A 19,462-nucleotide genomic window follows, 5' to 3' on the forward strand; every position below is an offset into this window, starting at 1 on the left:
AAAGATCCTAGCTTTTGGGGGGAGTTCATTTGTGATTACAGCACAAATAATTAAATTGGAAGGAAATGGAGACAATGCAAAGGAAGCAGAAGTCAAGTCCAAGACAGCAAAAATTTATTAGCTCAGAAAGATTTTAGAACTTGTTGAATCTTTAAGATGAAAAAAGAATATTCATATATCAAGAATGAGCTCTTTGAAATGAAATATTTAACATCAAATAGAAATTTTAATACAATGATGGAAAAATTAAAAGTGGATGACATTTCTTCTTAGACAAAAGGGAAAACTATTGAGAAAAAGGAAAAACTCTATTGAAAATATAAATCTAGATGAGCATTCTAGAAAGTTTTGTGGCATACTCTATAGACTGTCTCCTTCAACTTCTATAATCAACAAGTTCTTTCTTGCCTGCCTCTTTTAAAGACAGCTTTAAAAGCTAAAACCTAAAACCCCTGATTTCTCAGATCAACAGGATGAGGATGCAGGAGCACAGGGATGAAGAGTGTCTGGGTCCTGATGACATCACTGGAAGACTGCACCAGCCTGAGAACTGCTATGTCTAAACTTCTTAGATGAAATAATACTAATTTAAAAACTTTATTATTTAAGAAAACAAAAAAGATGTAGAAAAATTCAGAGTTCTACATCAAGTTACAGCTATCATTCAAACATGAGTGTAGAATAAAGGAATATTTAAATACAAGACAATACAAAAATTTACCCACATGTATTCATTCTTAGGAAGCTACAGAAGAATGTGCTCTACCAAAATGAGACGGTTAACCCAGAGAGTGAATGACATGTGACTTAGCAAAGAAGAGGGGGCCAATACAAGTAAGCAGTGTAGAAGTTCACAGGATCATCACAAAAGGCCTGCCCCAAAGTACAGGAAGACAGAAGGCAGGTACCAGGAATAAAGATAAAACAACGATAATTTAATCTGTTTGATTATTTGGAAAGTAGAAGGGGTAGTGAAAGACAGCTAGATTTTCATCTGTTGTAACAGGAAGTTTTAGAACAGATAAATCAAGTAATAGCAGTATAAACATATTATTTAGAAATACAGAGATAATTTTCAGAAGTTATTGGGTATTATAAGTTATTTAGAATTTAGTATTAAAAATTACGTGGATATGACTTTGGTTAAAACAACCTGAATTTTAAAATTAGTTTTTTCGCATTATATATAAGTATTGCAATATAAACTTCTGATTGGTAAAAATCGAAAGACTCAACAAATTAATTTTAGGAGATCTATATATACAGGCTAAATGCAAACAACTATTTAAAAAAACCTTAAAGATCAGAAGCACAGAATGGACAGTATTTCTTAGGAAATACAAATTTGATTTCAACTTAAAAGAAAAATTATTAACAGTGATACGGACTAGAAATTCAAGTATCTTAACATGCAACTTTTTCATGTTTCTTGCATTTAGAAGCAGCATAAATATTAACCATAATGCTGTGCACCTCAAATTTTGACATGAGAAATATGGTTTCTTAGTCCTTCTTTAAAAGTCAAACCTGTGAGGTTTGCAATGAAACTAAGATTGTATTCTAATGCACTAGATGTTTACCAGAGGTTTTAGTCATAATTTAAACTTGTAAGGACATACATTTTGACATGTTATATAAAGAACATAAAAGTTTCTATTAAAATCTATAGGTTTTTCCAGTGTACTTTCCCAAAAAAGTGATATAACTTAGCAAGAAAGCCTTTTCAGTTTTCTAGAAATGTAGAGAACATATTATATTGCTATATGAGTTTTCTAAAATAGAGAACTTAATTGTAGCAGTTAAGTGATGAACACCTGTTAACAACACTCCCAAAATAATTTTCTTAAATTGTTACCTTCTGACACTTGAATGGTCTATTAAATCAATAACCTGGCCTATGCAAAGAATTCATGACTAATACCTCAAAAGCAAATGTAACATAAACAAAAATAAACAAATGGGACCTAATTAAACTTTTTAGTTTAATTGCTTATACCCCAAAAGCTACTGAAATAAAAATTAAACTTTTTAATTAGCTTCTGCACAGCAAAAGAAATAATCAACCGAGTACAGACCACTCACAGAACGGGAGAAAATATTTGCAAAGTACGCATCTGAAAAAGGACTAGTATCCAGAATCTACAAGGACTCAACAAATCAGCAATAACAAAACCCCAAATAATCCCATTAAAAAGTGGGCAAAGGACATGAATAGACATATGAATAGACATTTCTTAAAAGGATATATACAAATGGCTAACAAACATATTAAAAAATGCTCAACATCATAATCATCAGGGAAATGCAACTTAAAGCCACAATGAGATACCACCTTAATCCCAGCTACTCGGGAGACTGAGGGAGAATTGCTTGAACCTGGGAAGCAGAGGTTGCAGTGACCTGAGACTGCGCCACTGTACTCTGGCCTGGGTGACAGAGTAAGACTACATTTCAAAAAAAGTCAAAAAACAACAGATGTTTGCGTGGATGTGGGAAAAAGGGACACTTATACACTGCTGGTGGGAATGCAAATTAGTACAACTTCTATGGAAAACAGTATGGAGATACCGTAATATGGAAAACAGTATGGAGATACCGTAAAGAGCTAAACAGATCCATCAATCGATTCAGCAATCCAAAATGACTTATTTTCTTTTGGGTAGATACCAAAAGAAAGTAAGTCATAAGATGACTACAATTGTAAACAAATGTTTACGGCAGCACAATTCACCATTGCAAAGATGTGGAACCAACCTAAGTGTCCACTGACTAATGAGTAGATAAAAGTAAAAGTGGCACATATACACCATGGAATACTACTCAGTCATGAAAAGGAATGAAATAATGTCTTTTTAGGTAACTTGGATGGAGCTAGAGGCCATTATTCCAAATGAAATAAAACCAAAAACCATATATATTCCCACTTATAAGTGGGAGCTAAGCTATGAGTATGCAAAGCCATACAGAGTGACATAATGGATGTTAGAGACACAAAAGCGGGAGGGTGGAAGGGGAGCTAGGGATAAAAAACTACACAGTAGGTATAATGTTCACCACTCCGGTGATGGGTACACTAAAATCTCAGACTTCACCACTATATAATTCATCCATGTAACAAAAAACCTCTTGTACCCCAAAAGCTATTGAAGTAAAAACTTTTTAAAAAATCAATAATCTGAGATGAAGGTTAGGAGAGGGCTTCAAAGGTGGCTGATTAGAGGCATCTCTTACCTCCTCCACTATGAACCAAAATAGTGAGTAGATAATTACATACATATAGATCATCCAAGAGAGAACACAAATTCAACAGAGAAGTGACAGAAAACACCTTAAGGTGACAGTTTGGAAATTTGCCCCCACCCAAATCTCATGTTGAAATGTAATCCCCAATGTTGGTGGTGGGGTCTGGTGGGAGGTGTTTGGATCATGTGGGTGAATCCCTCACGAATGGCTTGGGCCATCCCCTTGGTGAAAAGTGAGCTCTCACTCTGCGTTCACAAGATTTGGGTGTTTAAAATTGTGTGGCACTTCTTTCCACAGTGCTCTCACATGCTCCTGCTTTCGCCACGTGACGTGCCTTGCTTCCCCTTTGCCTTCTGCCATAAATAAAAGCTCCCAGAGGCCTCCCTAGAAGCCAAGCAGATGCCAAAACTATGCTTCCTGAACAGGCTGCAGAACGATGAGCCAATTAAACCTCTTTTCTTTTTAATTACCCAGTCTCAGGTCTCCCTCCCTCCCGTCTCTCTGTCTCCCTCCCTCCCTTTTTCCCTCTTTCCTTCCATCCTTCCATTTTTCCCATAGACCTCTGGTATTTCTTTATAGCAATGCAAAAATGGCCTAAAACGTAAGGAAAGAGAGGGAAGCAAGGCAGCCTGCTCAGCTACAGTTGGCTGGGAGAAGAGAGAAATTCCCCAATGCTCAGAAAGGCTAAGTGAGAGACTCTCAGCTGTCCACATTCCTGTTGCAGACTTCTACAATCCTAGCCACAGAAGGGTCCCTTGACCCTAGTGGGTCCCAAGACTCACAGAGGGAGTTTCCTGGAAGCCGCATGAAGGCACTGCTCCAGAGAGCTCACGCTGCCCCCACAAGCCCCTGAGTTTTGAACAGTGGCAACACAGTGCCACGGCCTCCACTCCATTGGATTATGTCTTGCCCGGCAACCTGGGCTGAGGTGTCAGCATGGGTGGCAATCTTGTCCCTTCTAACCATGCAGAGGGGGGCGGCTGAGCATTGTCATGAACCCTGAGGACAAATTCCACTGCCTGCAGCTGCTGTGGCTAAAGACTGCTGTGGGCCGAGGCACAGGTGATGCTGCCTACCTACGGCTGCTCCCAGGGGAAGCAACTTCACTCTCCTCAGTAGCAGGGACACAACACGCTGTTGTCTCCACCTGAACATTCCGCTGGTGGCCTGGGACACTCACCCCACCCTTATATACCACAGTCGGAATCTTCACGCACCACTGAGGAACCTAAGGGCACATAGCCTGTCCTGGCTCCAGCCCCTACCAGAACCTCAGAGCAATGTCCAGGGGACTAGGTATTGTCCAGCCCAGTCCATTACCAGTGGCACCTGAGCACTCCTCCTGGGGCCTGAGATAGGGCCCACTTAACCTGCTGCTACCACCACAGCTGGCTGGCACTCATTGCCATGTACCACCTGTGGATATGGAGACTGGCCCAATCAACAAATCAGTCACCGCCAAAACCAATGCTGATCAGTGAGGCCCCAGAGGGTTGTCCCACCACTGCTGTTGCCAATTCCCATGCTATATCCATTGCCCAGGGGCTCAAGAACCCACCCAACAGCCTGGCCCGCTGCTGCCATTCCCAGCACCTGATCAAGCTACCTGGAGGCTCAAGAATTGGCCTGCTAACACTGGTGCCAGCAGACACACCTTGAGGCCCAGGGACAGGCATGCTCAATCCACAACTGCCACCACTGCGACCTGAAGACTGGCCTACTTGGCATTCCAGGCCCCAGCAAAACTTTACTGCAGCCTCCATAAAAACTGCACCCTAAGTCACTGACGAAATCACAGTCACCACTGATGCTGTTTACAGCCAAGTCAGTCATACTGATCCTATGCTACAGCACCCACCTAGAATCAAAGCCACTATGCTCTACCCAATCAATCCTAAAGATACATCTTCAGGAAAAAGTTATTCTCTAAAAAAGTAAATTAAAAAAAAAAAAAAAACTGGAAAAAGTGACTATTACACCAGATGCACAGATATCAAGGTAAAGGACACAGAAAACATTAAAAAGCATGGAAATAAGCATCTCCAAAGAAACACAATAATTCTCTAGCAACAGATCTCAATCAAAAAGAATTTCATAAAATCCTGGAAAACGAATTCAAAATTTTGATACTAAAGAAGCTCAGTGAGATACAAAAATTCCCAAAAAACAATACAAAGAGATCAGAAAAAAAATTCAGGATATGAATGACAAATTTACCAGAGATAGATATCAGAAAAAAGAACCACATAGAAATTCTAGAACTGAAGAATTCATAGAATAAAAAACAAAATACATTCAAAAGCTTCAACAATGGACTAGATCAAGCAAAAGAATGTCAGAAATTAAAGACAAGTCTTTTTTTTCTGATATAGTCACACACAAAAAAAACAACGGAAAAAGAATTTTTAAAAATGAGCAAAGTCGGCCGGGCATGGTGGCTCACGCCTGTAATCCCAGCACTTTGGGAGGCTGAGGCAGGTGGATCATCTGAGGTCAGGAGTTCAAGACCAGCCTGGCCAACATGGTGAAACCTCATCTCTACTAAAATTACAAAAATTTTAGTAGTTGCGCGTGGTGATAGGCATCTGTAATCCCAGCTATTCGGCAGCCTAAGGCAGGAGAATTGCTTGAACCCTGGAGGCAGAGGTTGCAGTGAGCAGAGATTACATCACTGCACTCTAGCCTGGGTGACAGAGTGAGATTTTGTCTCAATAACAACAACAACAAAAAAAAGGCAGCAAAGTCTTTGTGACCTATGCAACTCCATAAAGTGACCAAATATTTATTTGAATTATTGGGGTATCTGAAAGCAAAGAGGGAACAAAAGGATTAGAAAACCTATTTAGTGGCCAGGTATAGTGGCTCATGCTTGTAATCCCAGCACTTTGGGAGGCTGAGGCGGGTGGATCACCTGAGGTTAGGAGTTTGATACCAGCCTGGCCAACATGGTGAAATCCTGTCTCTACTAAAAATACAAAAAAATTAGCTGGGCATGATGGCAGACAGCTGTAATCCCAGCTACCTGGGAGCCTGAGAGAGGATCACTTGAACCCAGGAGGCAGAGGTTGCAGTGAACCGAAATCGTGCCACTGCACTCCAGCCTGGGCAGCAAGAGTGAAACTATGCCTCAAAAACAAAACAAAACAAAACAAAACAAAACAAAACAAAACCAAAAAATACCAGAAAACCTATTTAGTGAAATAATACATGAAAGCTCACCAACTCTAGCAAGAGAGGTAGACATCCAGATACAGGAGGCCCAGGTATCCACAAATACAATGCAAAAAGGTATTCTCCATGGCATATTTACAGTCAACTGCTATTAAGTCAAAGACAAAGAGAATTCTAAAAACAGCAAAGAGAAAAAAAAAAATCTAGCAAAGAGAAAAGCATCTAGTCACCTATAAAGGAGCCTCCACCAGACTAATAGCAGGTTTCTCAGCAGAAACCTCTTTTCTCCGGGAAGCTTACAGACCCGGAGAAAAGAGAATAATATATTCATTGGAGATAAGAGAATGATATATTCAAAATGCTGAAGGAAAAACTCTCAGCCAAAGTATATTAGTTTGATCTTGCACTTCTATAAAGAACTGAGATTGGGTAATTTATAAAGACAAGAGATTAAATTGGTTTATGGTTCTTCAAGCTGTATAGGAAGCATGGCTGGGAAGGCCTCAGGAAACTTATAATCATGGCAAAAGGCAAAGAAGAAGGAGGCACGTGTTACATGGTTGGAGCAGGAGGAAGAGAGCAAAGGGGAAAATGCTGCACACTTTTAAGCAACCAGATCTTGTGAGAAGTCCCTCACTATCATGAGAACAGCAAGGGGGAAGTTCATCCCCATGATCCAGTCATTTCCCACTAGGCCTCGCCTCCAACACTGAAGATTACAATTTGACATGAAATTTGGGCAGGGACACAAATCCAAACCATATCACAAAGATACTATAATCAGCAAAATTATCATTCATAAATGGAGAAATAAAGTCTTCTGCAGACAAGCAAAAGTTGAGGGAATTCAACTTTGACCAGACCTATAAGAAATGTTCAAGGAAGTCCTAAACCTGAAAGTGAAAGGATGACATTTACAATCATAAAAACACACACAAACAGAAAACTCACTGGTAAAGCAACACACAAATAAGGAAGAGAAAGGACTCAAATGGTACCACTATAAAAAGCCAGCAAACCACTGTAACAAACAGTAAAAGAGAAAGAGAAAGGAACGAAGAATACATAAAGCAATGAGAAAACCATTAATGACAGAAAAAAGGCTCACACATTATTAATAACTTTGCATGTAAATGGAGTTAAGTTCTCTCCTTAAAAGATAACAGGCGGCCAGGCGCGGTGGCTCAAGCCTGTAATCCCAGCACTTTGGGAGGCCGAGACGGGCGGATCATGAGGTCAGGAGATCAAGACCATCCTGGCTAACATGGTGAAACCCCGTCTCTACTAAAAAATACAAAAAACTGGCCAGGCGAGGGGGCGGGCGACTGTGGTCCCAGCTACTTGGGAGGCCGAGGCAGGAGAATGGCGTAAACCCGGGAGGTGGAGCTTGCAGTGAGCAGAGATCTGGCCACTGCACTTCAGCCTGGGCGACAGAGCGAGACTCCGTCTCAAAAAAAAAAAAAAAAAAAAAAGATACAGGCTGACTAAAAGGATAAAAGCCATAATCCAACTATGTGCTACCCACAAAAAAATGCACTTTCTCTGTAAAGAGACATATAGAAGAAAGTTAAAAGCATGGAAAAAGATATTCCATGGAAATAAAAACCAAATGAGCAGAGAGAACAAAAGGATTCAAAAACCTATTTAGTGGCTAGGCACAGTGGCTCATGCTTGTAATCCCAGCACTTTGGGAGGCTGAGGTGGGTGGATCACCTGAGGTCTGGAACTCGAGACCAGCCTGGCCAACATGGTGAAACCCTGTCTCTACTAAAAATACAAAAAATTAGCTGGGCATGGTGGTAGACGGCTGGAATCCCAGCTACTTGGGAGGCTGAGGCAGGACTGCTTGAACACGGGAGGCGGAGACTGCAGTGAGCCGAGATCGCGCCACTGCACTCCAGCCTGGCAGTGGCGTGATCTCCGCTCACTGCAACCTCTGCATCCTGGGTTCAAGCGAGTCTCCTGCCTCAGGCTCCTGTGTAGCTATACTTACATTAGCTAAAACAGACTTTAAGTCAAAAATAGTTAAAAAAAAAAAGAATCAAACCAGCAAAAAGATATAACAATTCTAAACATATATGAACCCGACTTTGGAGCACCCAGATTCCTAAAGCATTACTAGATCTAGAGAGAGAGAGAGACTCCAACACAATAGTACTGGGTAACCTCACCCCACTCTCAGCATTAGACACATCATCTAGACATAAAATTGACAAAGAAATATTGCATTTAAACTGGACTTTAGACCAAATGGAGCTAACAGAAGTTTACAGAACATTTTATGTAAAAGCTGCAGAATACATATTTTTCTCAACAGCACATGACACATTCATTCTCCAGAAAAGACCATATGTTAGGCCACAAAACCATTCTCAACAAATTTTTAAAAATCAAAATCATTATCAAGTATGTTCTCAAACCACAATGAAATATTAGAAATCAGTACCAAGGGGAACTTTGGAAGTGACAGAATTACATGAAAATTAAATAACATGGTCCCAAATGACCATGGGTCAATAAGGAAATTAAAACGAAAATCAAAAAATTTCTTGGAACAAATGAAAATGGAAACTACAACATACCAAAACCTATGTGATACAACAGAAGCAGTGCTAAGAGGTAAGTTCATGGCAATAAACACCTACATCCAAAAAGTAAAAAGATTTCAAACAATCTAGTGATGTACCTCAATGAACCAGAAAGAACAAGCCAAACCCAAAGTTAGCAGAAGGAAAGGACTAATACAGATCAAAGCAGAACTAAATGAAATACAGACTTTTTAAAAAGGCAGAGGATTAACAAAATGAAAAGCTGGTTCTTCAGAAAGATAAACAAAATTGATAAACGACTAGTTAGGCTAACAACAAGAAGCAAAAAAAAACAAAACAAACAAACAAAAACAACCCAACAACACCCAGTATCCTTGATGAACACCAATGCAAAAATCCTCAATAAAATACTAGCAAACCAAATCTAACAGCACATTGAAAAGATAATACACCATGATCAAGTGAATTTATTCCAGGGAAGCAAGAAGGGTTCAATACATGGAAATCAATGTGACATATCACATCAACAGAATAAAGGACGAAAGTCATACGTCATCCCAATAGACGCAGAAAAAGGAATTCATAAACTTCAACATCCCTTCAGGATAAAAACTCTTAGCAAACTAGGCACAGAAGGATTAAACCTCGAAATAATAAAGGCCACATATGACAAACTCACATTAACAACACACAAAAATGGGAAAAGTTGAAAATATTTCCTCTAAGAACTGAAACAAGACAAAGATGTCCACTTTCACCACTACTATTCAACATGGGACTTACGGTCCTAGCCAGAACAATCAGGCAAGAGAAAGAAACAAAAGGCATCCAAATTGGAAACATGGAAGTTAAATTGTCCCTCTCTACAGATGACAAAAGACTATCAAAAAACTTAGAGCTGATAAATAAATTCAGTAAAGTTGCTGGATACAAACAATATACAAAAACCAGTAACATTTCTATATCCCAACAATAAAATAGCTAAAAAAGGAAACCAAGAAGGCAACACCTTTTACAGCAGCTCAAAAAAAAAAAAAAAAAAAACCCCAAAAAACACAAAAAGCAAAAAACAAAAGCCAAAGAAGTGAAAGATCTCTATAATGAAAACTACAAAAACACAGATGAAAGAAACTGAAGAGGACATAAATACGTGGGAAGACATTTCATGCTCACAGAATATTGTTAAAATGACCATAATACCCAAACTAATGTACAGTTCAATGAAATCCCTATTAAAATACCAACACCATTTTTCGCAGAAACAGAAAAAAGAATCCTAATATTTTTATGAAACCAAAAAAAAAAAAAAGTCGGAAGAGCCAAAGAAATTCTGAGTTAAAAAATAAACAAAGTGGAGGCATCACACTACTTGACTTCAAAACATATTACAAGGCTATAGTAACCAAAGAAACAAAGTATTGGTATATAAACAAGCATACAGACCAATAGAACAAAATAGAGAACCCAAAAATAAATCCTCATATTTATGGACAACTGATTTTCAACAATGCCACTAAGAACACACACTGGGCAAATGACACCCTCTTCAACAAATGGTGCTAGGAAAACCAGGTAACTATATGCAGAAGAATGAAAGTGAGTCCCTATCTCTCATCATTTAGTTGATGTAAGTATCAACTAAAATAGATTAAAAAGTTAAATATAAGACCCAAAAGTGTAAAACTAGTAGAAGAAAACACAGGGCAAACGCATCAAGACATTGGCCTAGAAAGATTTTATTAAGATCTCAAAAGCCCAGGCAACAAAAACAGACAAATAGGACATTAAACTGAAGGCTTCTTTAAAAAAATTTTTTTTTTTTTTTTTTTTTTTAAGATAAGGGCTCCCTCTGTCACCCAGCTGGAGTGCAGTAGTGTGATTATGGCTCACAGCAGCCTCAACCTCCTGGGATCAAGTGATCTTCCTATCTTAGTGTCTGTGGGACTACATGCACTCTCCATCATGTCTGGCTAATTTTTATATTTTTTTGTGGAAATGGATCTTGCTATGTTTCTCACGCTGGTCTGAAACTGCTGGGCTCAAGTGATCCTCCTGCCATGGCTTCCCTTAATGCTGAAATTATAGGCTAAAAAGCTTCTGCATAGCAAAACAATCAACAGCGTGAAGAAGACAACCTCTTAAATGGGACAAAATACTTGCAATCTACTCATCCAATATGGGACTAATATCCAGAGTATACAAAGAACTCAAACAACACAACATTAAAAAATAACCCCATTAGGCTGGGCGCGGTGGCTCAAGCCTGTAATCGCAGCACTTTGGGAGGCCGAGACGGACGGATCACAAGGTCAGGAGATCGAGACCATCCTGGCTAACCCAGTGAAACCCGGTCCCTACTAAAAAAAAAATATACAAAAAACTAGCCGGGCGAGGTGGCGGGCGCCTGTGGTCCCAGCGGGAGGCTGAGGCAGGAGAATGGCGGGAACCCAGTAGGCGGAGCTTGCAGTGAGCCGAGATCCAGCCACCACACTCCAGCCTGGGGGACAGAGCGAGACTCTGTCTCAAAAAAAAAAAAAAAAAAAAAACCAAAAAAAAAACCCCATTAAAAGATAGGCAAGGGACATGAATAGACATTTCTCAAAAGACAAAGAAATGGCCAACAAGTATATGATACTCAATATTACTAATCATCAGGGATATGCAAATCAAAACCACAATGAGGAATGGCTATTAAGAAGAAAAATGTAACAGATATTGGTGACAATGTGAAGAAAGGAGAACTCTTCTACATTGTTGGTGGAAGTGTAGGTAAGTACAGCCACTACAGAAAACAGTTGGGGATTTGTAATTCCAGCACTTTGGGAGGCCGAGGCAGGCAGATCACGAGGTCAGGGGATCGAGACCATCCTGGCTAATACGGTGAAACCCTGTCTCTACTAAAAAATACAAAAAATTAGCCCGGCACCGTGGCAGCGCCTGTAGTCGCAGCTACTTGGGATGCTGAGGCAGGAGAATGGTGTGAACCTGGGAGGCGGAGCTTGCAGTGAGCTCTAGAGATTGCGTCACTGTTCTACAGCCCAGGTGACAGAGCAAGACTCCATCTCAAAAAAACGAAACAGTTGGGGATTTCTCAAAAAACTGAATTTAGAGCTACCATACAATCCAAAAACCCCACTATTGGTAGTTATTGAAAAGAAATCAATATAACAAAGGGATACATGCACTCCCGTGTTTACTGCAGCACTATTCACAATAGCAAACATACGAAATCAACCTAAGTGCCCATCAAAGGATGAATGCTATATATACACAATGGAATACTATATGGCCATAAAAAAGAATGAGATCACATCATTTCCAGCAATATGGATGGAGCTGAGGTCATTATGTTAAGTAAAATCTAAGTCAGGCAGAGAAAGGTAAGTATTTTTCAAAATAGCCAGAAGACCTGAAATGTACCCAACACATATATATGATAAGTATCTGGGTGTGGATACTACTCTGATTTGATGATTATATATTCTATGCATTTAACAAAATTTCACATGTACCCCATGAATACATATAAATATAATGGATTAAGACAAAAAAAAGAAGGATAAGAAAAAAAAACCTTAAAGTTGGTCAACTTGGATAATTTTTTTTTTCTTGAGACGGAATCTCACTCTGTTGCCCAGGCTGTAGTACAGTGGCACTATCTCGGCTCACTCAACTTCTGCCTCCTGGGTTCAAGCAATTCTTCTGCCTCAGCCTCCAGAGTAGCTTGAGCTGCAGGCGCGGGCCACCATGCCCAGTTAATTTTTGTATTTTGAGTAGAGACGGGGTTTTACCAAGTTGGCCAGGCTGGTCTCCAACTCCTGACCTCAGGTGATCCGTCTGCCTCAGCCTCCCAAAATGCTGGGATTACAGGTGTGAGCCACCGAGCTCAGCCGAAATTTTCTAATCTTGTCTTTAGGAGCAGTTTTGACAGCGGGAGAATACATTGATGAGTGATGAGGAAACAGCAGGTAGGTATTTAAATGTTCTTATTCTGAAATGCAATTCTGTAACAAGTATTTTAAGAGTTAATGGATAAAAAACTAGAAAACACTCTAGAGGTTGCAGTGGGTGGAGATCATGCCACTTCACTCCAGCCTGGGCGATAGGGAGAAACCCTATCTCAACAACAACAACAAAAAATCCCCCAGAAATAATACATGGTAGTAACAACAATGATAACTAACAATTATTGGGTACTTATGTGGCCAACCCAGTTCTATGTGCAGCAGATGTATTACCTTATCAATCCTACATTTCTACATCAATCCTATTTGTACCTCAATCTTACAAACAGAAAGTATTATTATTGCTGTTCTACAGACGACAAAACTGAATCATAGAGAAAGAATATAAGAAACTTAGTCAAGGTCACATAGCTGGTCAGTGGAGGAACAAGGATTTGAAAGCCTAACTCAGGCAGTCTGGGTATAACTGACCTTCTTCCTTAATTACCATATAGTTGTATTGTGGCTATCATGGATTAAGAAAACACATAATGATCAAATATACAAAGAAGACTACTGTGAACTCAATAATACTTAAATGAAACAGTACATTATAAAATGAAATGGCATTTGTGTACATCATTCTAGCTTCATACATTGTAACTAAAGAACAAAATGATACGGCATGACATGCATATGAATTTAAAGACCCCTTGTAATAACTCTCTGGGAGTCCCTCAGTAGTCCACAGCTCACAAGTAGGGAGCCACTGATGAGAAAATAAGATAATGAATAACCAGGCTGGGCGCAGTGGCTCACGCCTCTAATTCCAGCACTTTGGGAGGATGAGGCGGGTGGATCACGAGGTCAGGAGATTCAGACCATCCTGGCTAATGTGTTGAAACACCGTCTCTACTAAAAGTACAAAAAATTAGCCGGGCGTGGTGGTGGGTGCCTGTAGTCCCAGTTACTTGGGAGGCTGAAGCAGGAGAACAGCACGAACCCAGGAGGCGGAGCTTACAGTGAGCTGAGATTATGCCACTGCACTCCAGACTGGGCGACAGGGCAAGATTCCGTCTCAAAAATAAATAAATAAATACATATATAACCAAAGGATATTATGCAAAAGCAGTGAACACAGTATTGCAGAGCTCTGACATGCAAAAGAAACTTTACAGAAGCTTGGCCTAAGGTGGGGAATGAAAAAGCATTTGTTAGCATTAAGGGAGTGGAAATAATAAGCAACTCAGGTCTTTTTTTTTTTTTTTTTGAGATGGAGTCTTGCTCTGTTGCCCAGGCTGGAGTACAGTGGCTCAATCTCAACACACCACAACCTCTGCCTCGTGGGTTCAAGTAATCCTCATGCCTCAGCCTCCTGAGTAGCTGGGATTGCAGGTGTGGGCAATCACGCCCAGCTAAATGTACTTTTAGTAGAGACCGGGTTTCACCATGCTGGCCAGGCTGATCTCAAACTCCTGACCTCAAGTGATCCTCCCACCTTGGCCTCCCAAAGTGCTGGGATTACAGGTGTGAGCCACTGCGTCTGGCCTGCAACTCAGGTTTTTAAACAGGGAATAAAAATAATATTTTGTTATCTGGCAGGATTATATAAGACTAAAAAGAGAAAGAGAACCCAGTTAGGTTTTTATTGAAATAGGTTAAGTATTTGATGTGTTTAACATAAAGCCATAGAAATGGAGAGAAAAGAGATAAACTGGAACAATATCTTAAAGCTATGATAGGTCTCTGGTGGCTGACGCATATAGAGAATAAAGGAAATAGAAAAGTTAAAGTGTCTCTCAAGTCAAAAGGTATGAAAAACTGTGGTGCCACTGGTCTAACCAAGGGAAGCAATTTGGTTATGTTGAGCTTGATGAGATGGTAAGTGAGATGTGTGAGAGGGAAACACAACTGTGCGATCCGGGTCAGTAGTCATGTCCAGGGATACGAATCTATCTATAGATTATATACTGCACACCTAAAATCACTGAAGTCCTGAGCATGGCCAGATTTATCTCAGGAAGCTAGGGAAGAGCAGACAGAGAATGAAGTAACAATCATAATTAGAAAATATGGGCTGGGTGTGGTGGCTCATGCCTGTAATCCCAGCACTTTGGGAGGCCGAAGTGGGTGGATCATGAGGTCAAGAAAGCAAGACCATCCTGGCCAACAGGGTGAAATCCTGTCTCTACTAAAAATACAAAAATTAGCTGGGCATGGTGGCATGTACCTATAGTCTCAGCTCCTTGGAAGGCTGAGGCAGGAGAATCGCCTGAACCCAGGAGGCAGAGGTTACAGTGAGCCAAGATCACACCACTGCACTCCAGCCTGGCGACAGAGCGAGAGTCCATCTCAGAAAAAGAAAGAAAGAAAAAAGAAAATAAGTAGGAAGAAAGAGTAGAATAAATTCAGAATAGAAAGAGACATAGAGGTAATTAACCCACTCTTTTTACAGTGAATCAGATAGGTAAAAACAACCATGGCAGAGAGGAAAGAGAAGAACAGGGACAGAAAGCCAGATAGCCTCCAGCAGACTGACAATCCTCATGGAAATTTTCTCTTTAGACATTTCCCAACTTAATAGTTACCTTAATAATATCATCAGTTCCTTCAGTAACAGGTTTTGATTTGAGTTCTTCAATTTCTTTCTCCAATTCTAAATAATTAAAAAATAAAGGACTCCGGTTCAGAAATAAAGAACATAATTACTGGGAAACTGATAAGTACATTCTTACAAAACCCCCCCAAAATCTGCAAATTAGAATATATTTAAGCAGAATAGTATGATTAATCTCTGCACTCATCACTAGGCTTCAGCATTATTACATGGCCAATTTTGTTTCCTTCCAACTTGTATTCACGTCCTCCTTCACTGCTCTTATCCATCTGATAATTTTCAAACATACTCCAGACATCATATTATTTCACCTGTAAGTACATATAACCTTAAAAGCAACAATCGCATATTAAGAATAAACGTTATTGAGAATGGCCTGGCCAACATGGTGAAATCTTGCCTTTACTAAAAATACAAAAATTAGCCAGGCATGGTGGTGGGCGCCTGCAGTCCCAGTTACTCGGGAGGACTTGGCAGGCTGAGGCAGGAGAATCGCTTGAACCCGGGAAGGGGAGGTTGCAGTGAGCCGAGATTGTGCCACTGCACTCCAGCCTAGCCAACCAGAGCAACACTGTCTCAAAAAAAAAAAAGAAGAAACGTTAATCGAAGTGTTTCACTAGCAAATGCCTAGATCTCAGGCCTAGAACTTCTTTCCAAATAAATTATTCTCTTTATTGCAAAGTGATCCAAACTCCCAAGACATAATTTTATCTTTTCTAATAGAAAATAAGTCTTGGCTTTTAGGCTAAGCAGTTAATATTTGTAAGTCACTGGAAATTCAAGAGCTCATGTGCATATACTAAAAAAAAGATCTAAGATCTTTTTCCTTCTGGAATAAAAAGAAAACTGAATACAGAATCAATCAACTTCAGCAGAAAAAAATACTTTAATGTCTATAAATGGAAATCTTTTATTATTTTAACTGAGGAAGCGTTCCATCTCTTTGGGCTTATCTTCTGTCTCTAACATTTCAACTGACTTCTCTTGAAAAAATGCTTTACTCAGAAGAATCTAAAGTCTACATGAAGAAAAAACACACTTAACTTGCACAAACTTTAAAAATCCTCCTCCCTGACTTTAACAACTCAAAAGTCACTGTGGTTTAGAGACGTGGGAATTAATTTAGAAATCAGAGGTAAATTTTTAGAATGTTAAATAATAGATTCTACTACACTAAGGTGCACTTTGAATCACTGGAAAACAAAAACAAGCCAATGCATTATTTTAAAAACTACGTTAAACCACGATTAAAGAGACTGTGATCAAGATGAATATTTTCAACCCAATACCTGTACACCTTGATTTAGATTTCTGTATTAGCATCATCTGTTTCTTGGCAAACTTGATGAGGTCTTCTTTGGGCAATGTTTCCAGCTGAAAGATGTGGTCACGTTACCAACTTGTTATAACTCATGTTTCTAGTACACCACAAAAAAGAAACAATGTCTGCCAGAAAACAAAAGCATTCTACAGAATAAATCTTTATGCCAACAGCATAGTTTGTTCCACTTTTTTTTTTCTTTTTTTGAGACAGAGTCTCGCTCTATTGCCCAGGCGGGAGTGCAGTGACACGATTTTGGCTCACTGCAACCTCTGCCTCCCAGGTTTAAGCAATTCTCCTGCCTCAGCCTCCCAAATAGCTGGGATCACAGGCGCCCGCTACCACGCCCGGCTAATTTTTGTATTCTGAGTAGAAACGGGGTTTCACCATGTTGGCCAGGCTGGTCTCAAACTCCTGACCTCAGGTGATCCACCCGCCTCGGCCTCCCAAAGTGTTGGGATTACAGGCGTGAGCCACCGCGCCCGGCCACATCTTTTAAAATAAGCAAATGCAACATCAACTCTGTAATTGCTATGCAAGTACTAAAAATTAGTTATGCAACTACTATGAAACACAAATACCAGGGCATATCCTCTTATAGCTAATGTTACAGGTTGACATTGCTAGCTTTTGATTTAATTGTAAAATTAGTGGGTTGGAGCTAACGCTACTTAAAATTCCTTGGAGCTGTAAAAGTATTTCATTCTATTTAAGGCTGAAAGTGGTCACAAGAAACTGTAAGCATAATTACAGCAGCAAGATGAACCAGGTAACATTCAGGCTTTAATTAAAAAATTAAGCTTTACCACTTGAAAAAATTACTTAAGCCTGTGGTCTCAGGTTTAAGCTTTACCACTTGAGAAAATTACTTAAGCCTGTGGTCTCAGGTTTCTCAACAACAGTACCTATCTCATGGTTATCATGAAGCTTAAATGAAGTAACTGAGTGGTTAGGCAAGTGCCTGAAATCTAGCATGCAAGCAATAAACCTTAGCAATAAACCACTATCGTTTAGAATGATTAAATGTTAAACACTGTACAAGGCCATAAAACTGGACTAATTCAACTCTTTGACTATGTAAAAACTGGAGCCCACAGATCAGAATCCCTTGATCCCTACCCTATGTCACTGCTCCTTCCACTACATCACTATATAAACCTTCTTAAATTAGACTTCTTTGTTTCATGTTCGAAAAATCGCAGGCTCTCCCAGCAGTGTTAACCAGGAGCAGGAAGTAAACAAAAAGTCTTTTTATATCGGGGTGGGCGGGGGAGAAAGAAACAGGAAATGGATGGGTGACTGCGTAAACTAAAATTGAGATCCCTTGGAGCAAGGATATTAAAAAAAAATTATATATATATATATATATATATATAGCGCCCCCCTTCCCCATGCCAAAGTTTTCCAATTCATCACCCTTCCACTCTTCAGGGAGCCCGCTATTCAAGTATCCTCTTCACCTTAGATTTCCCAGTCCCAAGGGTAGCTGGTGAAGCCACCCCATCTTGAACAGGATCCTGCAAAACAAAATCAAACCCAGGTGTCAGAAGAACTCTTTTCCTAATCCCACACGGAACGCGTGGAACCCTTACAGGGATAAAACCTTCTATGGAATCAAGTGGTGGAAAGCCTTGAAAGACAGAGAATGAGGGCGGACGGAGGCGGTCGCTGTGGCAAATCGTTTACAAACGGGCTCTATGGGGACAGGTAACCGCCAGGGATGGAGTTTAGGGAAGATAAGGCAGGCGACAGCAGAGCGGGCTCCGGGGCACCCTCCGCGCCCTCCCACCAGGCCCACCCCCACATCCCAAGTCCCTGCGCGGAAGGCTTGATGGGAGGCAGTGGGCCCGACCTCAGTTACCTCCATCGCCGCCTGCCTGCAGCTGGCCCGCAACCAGCCGCCGCCACCGCTGCACTTCTGTTTGCGCCAGCCTCTGACGTAGGCTCGACTGCAGGTCAAAGGTCGCGCTCTCCGGGCGGCCCGCCCCCTGCGTCTCCATAGCTACGGCTCCCCAGCACTTCCGCTTACGCCTCTGTGTCCGGGTTAAGGTTCCCCGGGCGGCGCCGAGGGCGGAGTCGGTGTAGACGTTCTACCTGGGGCTCAACCCCTGGGCCTGCGGGTCACAGAGTAGGTGTGGGTCCCGCCACCGCCGGTTATTGGTATGGGAACGGGGGCCAATTACCCTTTGGGGCCTCGGTTTCCACGTCTGTAAAATCTTGTGAGAGTGAGGAGAGCATTGGATTGGAGTACAGGTCCCTCAGCCCCCGGAAGGTGTCTACTAGCCTGCGAGGGCCTGCGGGACCCACAGTTGCTTCCGGGGGTGGCTCCTTAGGCATTTGTGGCCAGCATGGTGCCCAGGAGCTCCGTGACTCACAGGTCAGTGATGAGGTGGAGTACTTCCCTGAGGAGGCGTTCCTTGACTCTGGAGTCTGTGAGGAGGTCCCGGGACAGCTCTGTCCTGCAGCCGCCCGGTACTGATGGTGATGTGGTGGAGGCAAGATAGTCTACCAGGGAGCTGGGCAGCCGTGGGAGGAGACTCTGTAGAATAGGGGGCACGAGGCCACCCTTTCTCGGAGGGCACGCCGAAGAATCTGTGGTCGAATCCCAGAGCTGCTG

General features: G+C 41.0%; 1 protein-coding gene across 6 annotated transcripts in view; it reads right to left on the reverse strand.

Moving 5' to 3' along the window:
• Nucleotides 1-18,861, reverse strand: part of GCC2 (GRIP and coiled-coil domain containing 2) — a 64,012-nt gene extending 45,151 nt beyond the window's left edge. For 4 of the 6 annotated variants that reach the window (XR_004428269.1, XM_033175538.1, XM_033175537.1 and 1 more), the window contains exons 1-4: nt 18,707-18,861; nt 18,306-18,362; nt 16,814-16,898; nt 15,496-15,563 (exon numbers count right to left, since the gene is read on the reverse strand). Coding sequence is in view for 3 of the 6 variants with exons in the window: in XM_033175538.1 (XP_033031429.1) it covers nt 15,496-15,563; nt 16,814-16,898; nt 18,306-18,362; nt 18,707-18,712 (216 nt within the window). In the remaining 3 variants the exon portion in view is untranslated. The remainder of the gene's footprint in view (nt 1-15,495; nt 15,564-16,813; nt 16,899-18,305; nt 18,363-18,706) is intronic. The other 2 variants (XM_033175540.1, XM_033175539.1) reach the window with 1 other exon arrangement.
• Nucleotides 18,862-19,462: the final 601 nt, after the last annotated feature.

Source organism: Trachypithecus francoisi, unplaced genomic scaffold (genome assembly GCF_009764315.1).
Source record: "Trachypithecus francoisi isolate TF-2019V2 unplaced genomic scaffold, Tfra_2.0 Lachesis_group17, whole genome shotgun sequence".
In the NCBI taxonomy this organism is placed as follows: domain Eukaryota; kingdom Metazoa; phylum Chordata; class Mammalia; order Primates; family Cercopithecidae; genus Trachypithecus; species Trachypithecus francoisi.